This window comes from Euleptes europaea, chromosome 1 (assembly GCF_029931775.1).
Source record: "Euleptes europaea isolate rEulEur1 chromosome 1, rEulEur1.hap1, whole genome shotgun sequence".
NCBI lineage: Eukaryota > Metazoa > Chordata > Lepidosauria > Squamata > Sphaerodactylidae > Euleptes > Euleptes europaea.
In genome coordinates, this window is record NC_079312.1 from 146,418,112 (window position 1) to 146,431,769 (window position 13,658).

Below are 13,658 nucleotides of genomic sequence, written 5' to 3' on the forward strand. Positions count from 1 at the left end.
GTTTTGGTACCTCCCCACCCTTTGGGGAAGAAAAAAAAATCTCAGAAAGAGAAAATCCCTAAAGTGCCTGATATGGAAGGGATAATTCGGGCAGCGCATACATAAGTCATCAGAGAGGACTGCATTGGCTGGGCAACAGCTCCCATTTTGCATACAAGGGAGTACAAGCTGCCTATGATATCAGAGAGTCCCAGGTACAGTAGTTCTCAATTCAAGTGTTTTCACTGGAATCAAAAAGGATAAGCACGACAAACACAAAACAAGAAAAAAATCATTATCATAGAAGGAGCAGTTATAGTGGCACTTTGCCAGGCGCTGCTGCCCTCCCTTGGCAGTCCCCTCATTTGTCAAACCCCTAATACCAAATAAAGCATGGAAGAAACTCATGCTTCTAGTTTCCATGGCCTAAATAATGGATGTTATCAGTCAGGGACCTGGAGAAAATTATCACAACAGCAAAGGGGGCCATACAGATGAGAAAGCCTTGGGTTGGTCTACTTTCAGCTGCTTTGAGTTTCCAGTTCAGCCTCTACCTTGCCCCTGAGAACTGTGCTCTCTTTATTCAGAAAACCCACAGGAGAAATTAATTTGGTTTGGACTTTGTTTAGTTCTCAGGAGCATCAACCCCAGTGGGAACTGGAGTTTAAATGGGTGGCCAGAAACTTTGGACAACGCCCTTGGGGGAAGGGCAGAGGCAGTCAGAACTGAAGCAAGTTTTTTTCAGATTTCATAGACTAATTTTTTAAGAAGACAGAACCATCCATTGTAAGGAATTCCAATCCAACAAGTCTAAATTTTGAGTAAGGTGGCAGGATGAATAGCTATTTTTTTTTAAAAAAAGAATACCAAAATATTTGCATGAAGAGCAGGGGATCTGCAACCTGCCTGCTTTCAGTGCCATGTCAGTGACTGGCGGCAAGGGCTCACATGCAGTTGAATTTGAGCACCACATCATTGCCTGTCAGTTTTATTTAATGGCAAGAGATGCTAGTGGTCAAGCAAGAGTTTAGATAGGAAGCAGAAGATGAGATCTTCCTCTCTCTCTCTCTTTTTTTTTTTTGGTAACCAGGCCATTTTGAAAGGTCCCTCCAGTCTTGTTCTCGTTTAAAGTGTCCTATATTTATAGAATTTCTAAATAAATAGAAGATATTAGATCACCCATCATGGTTTTTAAGCTACTCCGAGTAACAGCCATCTAAGCCGATGGCATTGTGCCTATCCTTGGTGTAGGGGCAGCTGTTTCCGTTGGGCAGGGCACTGCAGGCTGCTGTCTTGGCAGCAATGCTGCAGTTCTTGAGGAGGTTGAAGCTGAAAGGGCTGATGGCGTCTTTAGGTGGAAAAGGCTTCATGGTGGAAAGGATAAGTGCCAGGCAGTCGGCAACGTCCTTGTTGGGGGCGCAAGCCAAGGCTGGGGTATGGCCTGTAAGACAGAGAGAAAGAAAGAGACTCAATCCCACCAAACAACACTTGGGCAACAAGGCCACGAATGTTTTCCATGTAAAACTGGGCCTCCTTGAAAAACACACTGGATGTGTCCCATGAATCACATACACCTTCATGTCCCACCCTGGGATGACTGCAATCACAGCCTCCACTCTTCTCTGTGTTCAGTCTAGAACTGTGATTCTTTGGGTTCTGCAACAGAAGCCCAAATGTATTTTAGCAGTGGGTGGTGTTACACAAGGTGTGGAATGTTATTAATCTCAGCTATTTAAGGAAATCATTCGGCCATTATCTGCGGACAAAAGTTGTCCCTAGCTGGCTATGGCAGAGAGACATTTCTGCAACAGATGATAATTTCAGCCTGGATTTAGTGATAGTTAAGACTTCTAGGCAACTATTAGCAGATATACAGAAGCCATAGCGTGAGTAGGCAATGTCAGGTATGACTACTTCTGTTATAGCTTTGCAGCAGTTGCCTTGAGAATTAAGACTGCTGTACTGGGAGCCACTTCCAGACACCAGCCATAAGGCCAGTGACTGGTTGTGGAAGCTAGGCTTGAAAAGGATGCTGCTCTCAACTTTTGCTAGCTCTTAGGATGTTCAAAACACCTGGACTGAGGGGGTTACCGCACTTTGTATTCCCAGCGATGTATTAACGAGTTTGAAAATGTTATAAAAAACACCGCTTTAAAAGGGTTTTTGGATACTACGGCTTATAAATGGTTGGAAAACGTCTTCACAGCTAAAGGGGCCAAACAAAGTGTGAACAGTATTTTTTATAATGTTTTCAAACTCTTAATACATCGCTGGGAATACAAGTGCGGTAACAGCCTGAGTCAGGAAAACCTTTGAGGAAGGGAGAAAATTATTTCTAACATATATTGCCAGCCCATTCACAGGATTTTCAACTTCTAAAATTTGCAATATTCTCAATACTCTCTCACCTAAATGAGTCCTTTTTCACAAATGCATTCACACAGGAGAAAAATGGAGGCCAGTGAATGCTCTAACATTGAAAGAGAAAGGGGAAAATGGGTGCAGACAGAGAGAAATGTTCTGTCAAGCATGCTTAGAACCTGAAGCTCAACTTCCCTATCCTGGCATCCATTTGCAAGAGTATGAGGGGAACTTTTAAGAGCAAGGAAAGAAAGAAAACCATTACAGTTTTACCAGTTTATGCTGTCATGAAGCTCTGAACAACATTGTGTATCGTGTTCATAATCTATACAGTGCTAATGTAAAGCTGTGATCTTTCAAGTTCCAAATGCATCTAGAACAGCACAATTTTTCCTCAGCAAATAAAGGAGTTGAGAGACTATATTCCTTTTCTGGTTAGGCTGCATCAAACAGATGCTACCATCAAACAGATACTACCAACTCCCTAAAAAACAAAGGGATCAATTTCCTGATATCAAGAGTAAATGGAAAGGAGGGGGGGGGAGATATAATTTCATTCAACTTCAAATCAAGACATAGAACATATGCAACGATGCCAAATTTTCCCCCTTCCCAACCAGCTGAGTTAGCTACACTCTTCAGTATGGGTGAATAAATTTTGCCAGTATACTGCTCTGTAACTGACCCTACAGTTACCTATAAGAGCTTCCAGAAGTGAGAAATACATACCTTCTTCATCCACAGCAAGCACAGTGGCACCTCTGCTCAGCAGAGCCTGAACAACAGAGGCCAGTCCGTTTCGAGCTGCAATATGGAGCGGCCTGAACACAGCAGGAAGGGGGGGGGGGAAAGGGGGGGAGTGTTAACCAGATTAAACTTGTATTCTTGGAGAGGGTGGGTGGGGGGAGGGTTAAAGAGGCCAAACTGATGGAATAGAAGGTTCACAAGCTTGGAACTCAAGTGACTCATCTGTGGGTATGTGTATTTTAGAAAAGGATTCGATACAATATGCTCTTGTGTGTCTCATTCTGAGAATGGCTGTAGGCTGTTACCACAGGAAATCCTGACCTCCTTCCAGCCAGGGGTGTGAAAATGCCCCTCTGCCACAGCGGCAACTGCAAGTGGCACAGCTGTGGGTGGGAACGGCACCTACATGGCTCATCCCAGCACCCCTTGCTCTGCTGCCATCCCTACTCCTCCCTGCTGCTCTTGCCAACTGTGTAGCCCCTTCCCCCAATCTGTAAGCCCTTGCTACCCAATCACTACAATATAGCTCGGTAAAGGAAAGAAGACAACTTCTGAACTGCTGAAAGGGGAGGAAGAAGGCAAAGTTTAGCTCTGCGTGCCTTCCTGGGGTGGTTATGAGGGAGTGCCCAAATGGACAGAAAACGCACAGCTACACTGTAGTTTTCTTTCTGCTTCAGAGAAAGTTAGGTTTATATTTTCTCTGGAGTAAAGGGGGGGGGATGGGAGCCAGGCAAGTCATGTGCACAGATTGTGCATGATGCTGTCTGAACATTCCCCATTACTGTGGGGGCTTCCTGCTGTCAGTGTGAGGAAAAATGCCTGTATGGAAGCAGGTGTGGTTCATGATGGGCTCTTCAGTATAATTGAGACCCTGCCCATCATGAACCACAGCTGCTTTCATCAACTCACTATGAACCACTGTAAAAAATGCTGCAGCCAAAGTGACTCCTTCTAGAGCCAGCTGCAATTTCGGACAAATTAGAGAAAAATCTAAAGAGTTTTACAAAGATCCAACCACCTGACGTCTAAGCAGTCCTGATAAGACTGAAAAAGCACTAAGTTGCTTTAGATAAGCCCCTGCTTGGGATAGCAATTCTATGGGAAGATCAGAACTACAAATGTGTGGAGCACGGTCTTTTCTGTTGTAGTACTGCAGCTGTACCATCTCCTCTCCAAGGAGGCCCGCTATACTATGAACATTTTGTAGTTTTAGACTCCAAGTTAAACCTCTTTCTCATTCCAGTTTTTGATACTGATGACTATGGTGTCTGGTACTGGTATTGCTTTACCAGTACAGTTGCTTTATTTTGTTGTCTTTAACAAAGTTAAACTTCATTTGTTTTATACTGCTAGCTTGGACATTAACGGACTTGCACGTGAGAGCTAGAAAGGCAGTACAGACGTTTCTTATGAGATGTCCCAGGTTCACTACGGTAGTTAATCTGAGCTTGGAGAAAATGTAATTACTATCCCTGAACAGAGATAATTAGGCCCTGCAGTTATATACCAATTTAGCACTCAAGCCTTTATCCAAAGAATACTGGGTATTGTATTTTGGTGAGAGTGCTGAGAATTTTCTATAGCAGCCCTCCCTCCACTAAATTACAGTTCCCAGGATTCCATAGAAGAAGGAATGAGAGTTAAATAGATTTAACTCTGTAGTACAGATGCACTTTTTATTTAAACAAAACTCATCCCAACCAAGCCTCTACAAAGCAACCGTAGAAGAAGAAGAGGAGTTGTTTTTTATATGCCGACTTTCTCTACCACTTAAACCGGCTTACAATCACCTTCCCCTCCCCACAACAGACACCCTGTGAGGTAGGTGGGGCTGAGTGTGACTAGGCCAAGGTCACCCAGCTGGCTTCATTTGGAGGAGTGGGGAAACCAACCCGGTTCACCAGATTAGAGTCCACCGCTCCAAACCACCGCTCTTAACCACTACACCACACTGGCCCTCCTGTCGATGGGAAATGTGATCATCACATCCATTTCCCTGCCTCTCATTACGGCTGTAACTGATGCCTGAGATGATAAAACCTCCAAGGATCAACAGAAAGTGGTTTGTTTTTTCCACCGAGCCCCTCCCCCCCCCGGGCTTTATTTGTCAGGAGAGAATTTACACTTCACTCTTAAACAAGAAGACATCACTAGGTTTGGGAGGGGATTCACCTTACACAAAGCTTTTGCTTGCTTCATTTCTATAAATATACTGTGCTATTGGACAGAAAAGAAAGCTGACTTCTAAGAAAATGAGGAAGAAGAGTTTTCCATTTCCAACAGCTGTGCAAATACTCACATCTGCAGAGCACTGTTAGTTGCATTGATAAGGCCAAGGTCTTGGGTTTCTCCCAGAATCAACAAGGCACACTTTTCATGACCCTGGAAGGAAAAGTAGATAATATAAATGAATATTTCATTTTTAAAACTGGTGCCTTTCTCTCAAACCTAGGAGAAGTCAGATGAACATGATGCGTTCTCTCTCCTCCCACTAGCTATAGGTTGCCACAGTATCTAGACTGGCATACTGTGGTCACTGCTGCAAGCTACAGTTCGAGGAAATCCTGAAATGGGGAAGGGGACCAAGTAAGAAGAAAGGAGACAGGGCATGTGCCTCTGGCACGTCTCCTAATTCTGTAATCTGCCTTGAATCTAATGAGAAAGGTGAGCTATTAATGAAGCAAATAAATAATGTTCCTGGTTTTCTATGGTCTGGGGCTTAGAATGTGTCACCTATACTGGGGAAATGTGAATGTATATGTACAACAATGGAATGATTCCATCTGTCAGCAGAAGTGATGGCAGCCACTACTAAAGGGTCATTAGGTGAAATTTTAAAACTGAACCAACCCTCTGCAGCTCCAAAGCAAAAAACAACCAATGGGAGAAGGGAAGCAAAGTGGGAAAAGCCACAAGAGATTCTTCTTCAAGGAATCTTGTAGTTGGCTCAGAAAGTGGGTTCTGGTCATTCTGATTTTAAAACAGCAAGTTCCTAGCCCTCATGGTTGAGACAGGACAAGATACTAGTATCTGCAGGGCAGGACTCTACCTTCCTTCATGGACCACAGTTATAACACATATACATCTATGACCTCCATAATTCTGCCAACACAATTCTCTTTGATAACTAAAAATACAAATCCTGCAGCAATTCAAATGTGTTGGAATAAAGCAAGCTAAACTAATTTAACAGTCATCTTATCAATCTTCATTGCATATTTGGGAGGCATAACTTAATTCGTTTTGAGTACAAAAAACGGACGCAGTCTTGCCCCTGGCACCCATTTCCCAATCCAAACATTAAAAGATCATCTCCTAGCTTAATCTGACAGCTATAAAAAAGGTAGCCAGAGAAGGTGCCTTATGCAGGCCCACCACTGAGCTTTTTACCTTACTACAGGCCAGGTGAAGAGCTGTGTTCTTGTTGACATCCAGCACAGTTAGATCCGCTTTTGCTCTGTACAGCAGAAACTCTTAACAGTGGGAAGAGATACAGAAAACAACATTTTAGGACTTCTTATGATTTCATAAAACGTAATTCTTCCACTTAATTTTTAAGGGGGTGAAAAATTCATGCCCGTTTCATCATGTACCGTATTTTTCGCTCCATAAGACGTACTTTTTTCCTCCTCAAAAGTGAGGGGAAATGTCTGTGCATCTTATGGAGCGAATGTGTGTGAATCCGGCCCCCCAGGAGAAGGGCAAAGCTGTGAGAGGCCCTGGGAGCCAAGACCGACCCCCAGCCACGGCAGCCCAGCGCAGAGCCCATGCGCCCCGGGAGCCGGCTTTAAAGCCGCCAGCCAGCTGGGGGGCGGGAGGCCCCTCCCAGCCGCCCAGCACAGCGGCAGAGGGGCGCGGAGCCCGGCCACCCCGGGAGCCGGCTGGGACGCCGCCTGCCAGCTGGGGGGCGGGAGGCCCCTCCCAGCCGCCCAGAGCAGCCTCGGGACCGGGAAGCGCTGGGGGGAGGTTAAACTCCGCGCTGCCATCCCAGGCAGCACAGAGCACTTTCAAGACCCCCCCGCCTGCCTTTTCCCGCCTTTAAAGACCGCCCCACCCGGTTTCCTTGGAGTCCCAGGAAACTGGGCGGGGCGGTCTTTAAACTGATCCATGCATTATTTTATATTAATAAAACAAAACAAAACAATAAAAACCACAATTATAAAAACCCAATAAAAACCAACAAGTTAAAAACTCCAATTAGGACTGTCAATAAAAAACGGAATCAATCCTAAATAAAACTGTCTTCAACTGCCTCCTGAAGATCAACAATGAGGAGGCCAGATGCTAATTCCCGGGGGGGTTTTCCGTAAATTGTGGGGCTGTCACTGAAACGGCCCTCTCTTGTGTTGCTTGCCAGATGAGCCTCTTCGATTGGTGGGACAATCAGGAGGGCCTCTCCATCTTAATGAGCCTAGCCCATCACTGAACAACTTGTATGATTAGGATGACCATGGATTTGGAAACAAGAATCTGTAAAGGTGCCTGTCCCCAAAAAGAGATCAGGAGCAAGTCTCTGGCTTGCATACTTTAAAACACATGTGAGTAGGGTGGGAGGGAATTCTACATTCAGATAAGCAGGCAGTTTACAGATCTAGCCATTCATTCATTCATACACACCCACAAGTGCAGGACTGACCCTTCAGGGTAAGCCAGTCTCAGGTGACAGATTTTTGGTGGTATTGTTGGAGGGCAGCAAATCTGTCACTATTTAGTTTAGAAGTATATTATTGATTGGGAGGATTATTTGCATCTTTTGCCTCATGCACCAAAGTATCATGGGTTGCTTTTGGGTGAGAGGAGCGGGGAACAGGATGCACGAGCCCAAGGCCTCCTCCTGATTTCTCCCCCAAGAAGAATCTTAAGGTGTGTAGGAGGGTGCAATACACAAACAGATCCTCAAGAGATGCTTTCAATATTACTTTTCCATTCCCAAATGTAAATATCTGAACAAGCGCACCTTAACAAAACTTACAGATAGTCAGACTCCAATAAAGTGAGCATGGTAAAGACCTCAGCCAGGCACGAGTCTCAGACTGGCATCTGGCCATTTGAATGTTTCAAATGTGCCCAGTTGTCCTACAGCCTAGACCTTATGCTCATTTTAAAAGCTGTGGCACTGCAAGCAACCCTCAGGAACAGATAGAATTTGATGCCATGAACCAAGTAGGCACAGGGGCAGAGGATTCACCACACACCAAGAGCTGCTGTCTGGCCATTTTCAGCAGCCATCATGAGAGGGGTCCTTCCCAGTTGGTCAGTCATGTCTACCTCAGCCTGGTGGTGCAAAAGCAGCTGTAAACCATGGATGTTGTCTGCAAAGGCAGCAGCGTGAAGGGGGGTCCTGGAAAGAGGAGAGGAAATGCCATTAACAAACGTGGACCTGACAGAGCACCAAATTTTGCATTGATGGCTGTGGAATAGGATATTCCCAAGATTACAGCTTCTTCTGGAAAGGTCTTAACTGTCGAAAGTGAAGCTCTGGTTCATGTTTGGGGTGGGTGGGAGAGGGACTCTTATCCTCTTTCCTGAGGATAGTTCTTCAGTTGAAGGGATACTGCATTTTCCCAAGCACTCACTACAACGCTAGAAAAATGCCCTTTCCACTCAGCTACCATGATGAGGACTGCTGTAGTTGAACAAATCCTATCAGCTAGACAGTTTTGACATTACTGATAAACAAAAATGCAACTCCCCTCTTCCTGATCTTTTCTGTTCATATCTCCATGTAACTACTTTTTATCTTGACATGCAACTAGACATTACAAAAGATAAAAAGCAGCTACTAACAACTCAGTAGCCAACCCCCCACCCCGCCACTCACTTCATAATGTTTACAGACATAAAATGCTTGCTGTTGGTGTCACAAAAGCTTGGAGCACAATCCAAGAGGTACAGAAACTTGGAGGACATCACATGAGAGAAAACTAATGTGTTTAATGCCGGCCAAAGAAAGAACTGAAGCCAGAGGCCTGCTACCTGGATTAGCTCTCTAGTAGCTAGGCTGTATGTTTCCTCCCATTCAACACTAGAAAGATACAAGAGACAGGGCCTCAGCCTCTCAATTCCTCTAGTTTTTGTGCCACTTTGTGAAGGGAAGTTTCCCATCCAAGCACTGAAACAAGCAAGGAGATGACAGCACAGCCCAAGAGTCCAGCAATGGCAAACGGCCAAACTGCACGCTCACTCACCTTCCTTTGGCATCTCTGCTATTAACAATCTTGGCACCCAGTGCTTCTACAAGCATTTCAGCAGTGCCATCCTGGTTGTTAATTCTGCAGAAGGAAGGAAACATAACAAAATGAATTAACATGGCTTGACTTGATTTCCTTCTGCATGGTGCTAAAAGATAGGAAAAGCTGAGAAAGGTGGCATGATTTATACACGAATACACAGGGAGGGCTGGAGCTCCATGGCAAAGGGCATATTTTTCATGCAGAAAACCCTAAATTCAACCTCTTGTTTAAATGGATTGAAGGTAGGAGAGCTAATTAATACCTTGGAGAGCCACTTCTAACCAGAACAGACTGGGCGAAGTTGACCAACGGACTGACTCGGTATCATCTGTGTGTTCTCTCCCCACCCACCCATACACCCAGATTTCTAGGTAACTTCAACCATGCTGTCATAACTGCAGGCAAGTTGAAAAAACAAGTGTACTGGGGTAAAAGAAGGGGGTAGCACAAAGACATACAGTGTGCACAGCGAGGAGCATTCTTAATAGATTTCTCCCAGCAATGGAACTCCCTGCCCCTGGCAGGTCATCCAACCTACACCTGAGCATCTTCTAGATCTTCAGGTGGCTTTTAGAGGCCAGACTTAAGCCAGCAGAAAGCTAGGGACTTTTAATAGTCTTTTAATATGATTATTTTTTATTCCGGAGCCTCCAGGATGAGAAAGGTTATAAATCTAAATAGAGAAAGTGATGATACCCAGGGTACCCCCAAATTTGGGCAAAGGCCCCTTCACCACTCCCAAAATTGGGGATACCTGGCCCGGTGTCTGAATGCGATGGTCTAGTGGTTGAGGGAGCACAAACTGAAGCTGAATCCTGGTTAAGACAGAGATGTTGTTGGCCGGGAGGGCGACTGCTTTAAATAGGATTGTTCTTCCGACCAACGGTAGTGAGCAACTTTCACTGAAAGATAATGTTAAGAGTTTGGGAATTATGTGCGATCCTCGCCTCCGCTTGGAGAAATAGGTGTCCATGCCTGTGAAAAATGCTTTTGTCCTGGTTCGTTTAGTTAGGAAGTTGGTTCCCTGTTTGCTGGTGCCTGATCAGGCTACATTGATCCATGCTTCAATAACACCCACACTAAATTACTGTAACATGCTCTACATGTGGCTGCCCTTGAAGCCAATCCAGAAACGGTGTCATAAGGGGCTAGCTGGCAGGACCATATTCTGAGGTCTCTTCACTAGCTGCCTATTTGTTTTCAATATATCTTGTACTGGTGCATACCTTTAATGCCCTTCACGACCCAGGGCCCACATATTTGAAGGGCTGCCTCTTTCCGTATGCTCCCATGTGGCAGCTGTTGTTTATTTATTTGTTTGTTTGATTGATTTGTAAGCTGCCCATTCCTGACTAGGTCAGGCTCTGAGTGGCTCACAACAAGAATAGCACACAATAAATATATAATTAAATATGAATTAAAATTACTTCCCAGCAATTAAAACATCAAATATTAATTAAACAGTGTCGCCAGACTATCAGCAATAAAAACAATGTTGGACAGCCATCCAGGGGAGATTCCAGCTAACAGCGACCCAGCTAACAGCGCCGCAAAGGAGGGGAGGCCAGCAAAATGGAAACCGTTGCTGCCCTCAACCATACACCTGGGGAACGGCTCAGTCTTACAGGTCTTGTGGAACTATGTATGGTCCCACAGGGCCCTGATCTCACTAGGCGTGGTGTTCCACCAGGCTGGGGCTGAAAAGGCCCTGGTTGAGGACAGCTGGATACTTTTCAGGCCAGGGATCACCAGTAGGTTTTCTCGAGCAGAGTGGAGTGCTCTCTGGGGGGTGTATCGGGAGAGGCAGTCCCATAGTTATGAAGGTCCCGGACGGTTTAGAGCTTTAAAGGTTAAAACCTTAAACCTGATCCAGTGTTCAATCTGGAGCCAGTGCAGCTGGCGGAACACTGGATGAATATGTGCCTTCCAACGGTACCTGTAAGGACCAGCACTGCTGCATTCTGGACCAGCTGAAGTTTCCAGAGCAGCCTTAAGGGAAGCCCCATGTAGAACGAGTTACAGTAGTCTAACTTGGAGGTGATCGTTGCGTGGATCACCGTGACTAGGTCAGGATGAGGGACAGCGTACCAGCAGCCTAATCTGGCAAAGATGGTAAACGCCACTCTGGCTACAGTGGCAACCTGTGCCTCCACTGACAAAGAGGCATTCAAGATCACCCCCAGGCTCTTGACGGCCGCTGTCGATGTTAATTCCATACCATCAAGAGCCAGAGGCTGGCATTCCACCCCCGCATCTCCCCAACCAAGCAACAGGACCTCCGTCTTCGATGGATAAAGTTTCAGCCCCACAACGGCCCCCAGACACCTGGCTAATACCTCCGGTAACCCATCACCAGATATAGCTGGGTGTCATCAGTGTACTAGTGACACCCCAACCTGAAACTCCGGACCAGCTGGGCGAGGAGGTGCATCCAGATGTTAAACAACACTGGGGAAAGGACTGCAGGACCCCACATTCCAAGGTGTTCCAGGGGAACAACCTATCCCCTAGTGCCACCCTCCAGCAAGGTCTATTGTCAGTGCCCCGTCTAAGGCACGTTCTGCAATGGCTTGAACCTGGGTTTTCCAGTGGCTGCCCCATACTTGTGGAAAAGTCTTCCAGAGGAAATCAGAGAGCTTCTGGGGCAGCTGGAGCCTGGACCAAGGGGGAATATCCTGCTAGTAGGGCACAAAGTGTTTTAATGTATTTTGTAGTTGATGTTTGAATGTTTAACTGTTTCTATATTGTTGTTTCTTGCCTTGGATTCTGAGTTACTCTGTAGAAAGGCAAGCAGGTAAGTATTTTAATTAAAAAAATGAAACAATCCTCAGGCAGGACAAAGGAGATGCAAGCTAGGGAATGAGCTATGAATAACTGCTACCTTTCCTTGCATAGCTTGCTAACCCTAGGAGAAATCCTCAGTTGCCACAACAGACTCATCATTTTGCTGGTGGTCAGGAAAGAGTTGCATATGCCCTCTAGTGGTTTCCATAAAGACTACATCCCTAAAATAAACATTTTTTAACTTGCTATCCAAACTCAAGATTCCTTTCACCTACAGTATTTAGGCGATGTCTATCCTCTAAATGTTTTACATGTCTGCTCTCCAAATGAAAACCTGCCAAATACTATTAGCCAAAGAGCCGTGGGGACTGTGACAAAATCGCCAACAAAAAAGATTCTCAGCCTATCAGAAGACCACAATTCTCAGCCTTCTGCATATAACAGTGTTATATGTGCCTTTATCATTAGCAATGTGCTATATGTGTAGACGGATCCTTGCAACTATGTAGAAACTAAAAGTGATTCAGTGCAATCATCTATCTTTAGAAGCGTTGTTTCAAAAGGACAGAGATGTTTGGGATGGTTTCTGCAGAAAGCATACTGCCCAAAGTCTCACTACCAGGGTAAAAGCTCACTTTGCTTCCCCTGTCCACCCATTAAACCCATCCACTACACTCCCACCACATTTCAAGCGCCAACTGAGACTTACACTGCACAGTGCAATGGAGTAAAGGGGTTTCCTTCTATGTATGCAAATGGATTGTGTTCAAGTAACAATTCAAGACAATCTTCATGCCCTGGCAAGGAAAGAGAAGATGCAGGCAAAATGATTAAGTTACCCTCTAGCTTCATGAAATTACTACCAGCAAAATCAAGAAATTCCTTCACCCATCTGGTCGTTTTTCAAGTTCTAGAGAAGTCTTCTGCAACAAGAAGACATATACTAAGACTTGGTGGCCACTTATGGAGACCCTGTAGGGTTTTCAAGGCAAGAGGAGTTTGGAGGTTGTTTGCCTTTGCCTGCCACCGCATCACCATGATATTCCTTGGAGGTCTTTCATCAGAATACTAGCCAGGGTCAGGGCTTGAGAGTGTGTGACTGGCCCAAGGTCACCAAGCAAGTTTCCATGGCGTGGGTGGGGATCTGAACCTGGGTTTCCCAGGTCCTAGTCCGACTCAACCACTACCCCAGGCTGACTCTCAGAATTAGAATATACTACCATTTTGCACAAATCCGTACAACTTATTTTGACTACATGATTTTTAGCATTCCTGGTATTTGGAATTTTAGTAGGGTTGCCAACTTCCATATGGTGGCTGGAGATCTTCTGGGATTACATCTTATCTCCAGGTGACAGAGATCAGTTAACCTGGAAAAAATGGCTATTTTGGAAGGTGGACTCTATGGTATTATACCACATTGAAGTCCTTCCCTTTCCCAAATCCCACCCTCTTCAGGCCCCACCCCCAAAATCTCCAGGTATTTCCCTACTCGGAGCTGGCAACCCTACGTTTTAGACAAAGGACTAGGATGATTGCGATACAGCAGCGAGG

At 45.3% G+C, this 13,658-nt stretch overlaps 1 protein-coding gene across 2 annotated transcripts in view; it reads right to left on the minus strand.

Annotated features, from left to right (window-relative positions):
• Positions 1-902: 902 nt before the first annotated feature.
• Positions 903-13,658, minus strand: part of ANKRD52 (ankyrin repeat domain 52) — a 67,069-nt gene continuing 54,313 nt past the window's right edge. For both annotated transcript variants that reach the window (XM_056851750.1, XM_056851743.1), the window contains exons 22-28: positions 12,814-12,901; positions 9,276-9,359; positions 8,283-8,428; positions 6,478-6,560; positions 5,387-5,469; positions 3,070-3,161; positions 903-1,420 (exon numbers count right to left, since the gene is read on the minus strand). In XM_056851750.1, the coding sequence (XP_056707728.1) occupies positions 1,176-1,420; positions 3,070-3,161; positions 5,387-5,469; positions 6,478-6,560; positions 8,283-8,428; positions 9,276-9,359; positions 12,814-12,901 (821 nt within the window). In that variant the 3' untranslated portion in view covers positions 903-1,175. The remainder of the gene's footprint in view (positions 1,421-3,069; positions 3,162-5,386; positions 5,470-6,477; positions 6,561-8,282; positions 8,429-9,275; positions 9,360-12,813; positions 12,902-13,658) is intronic.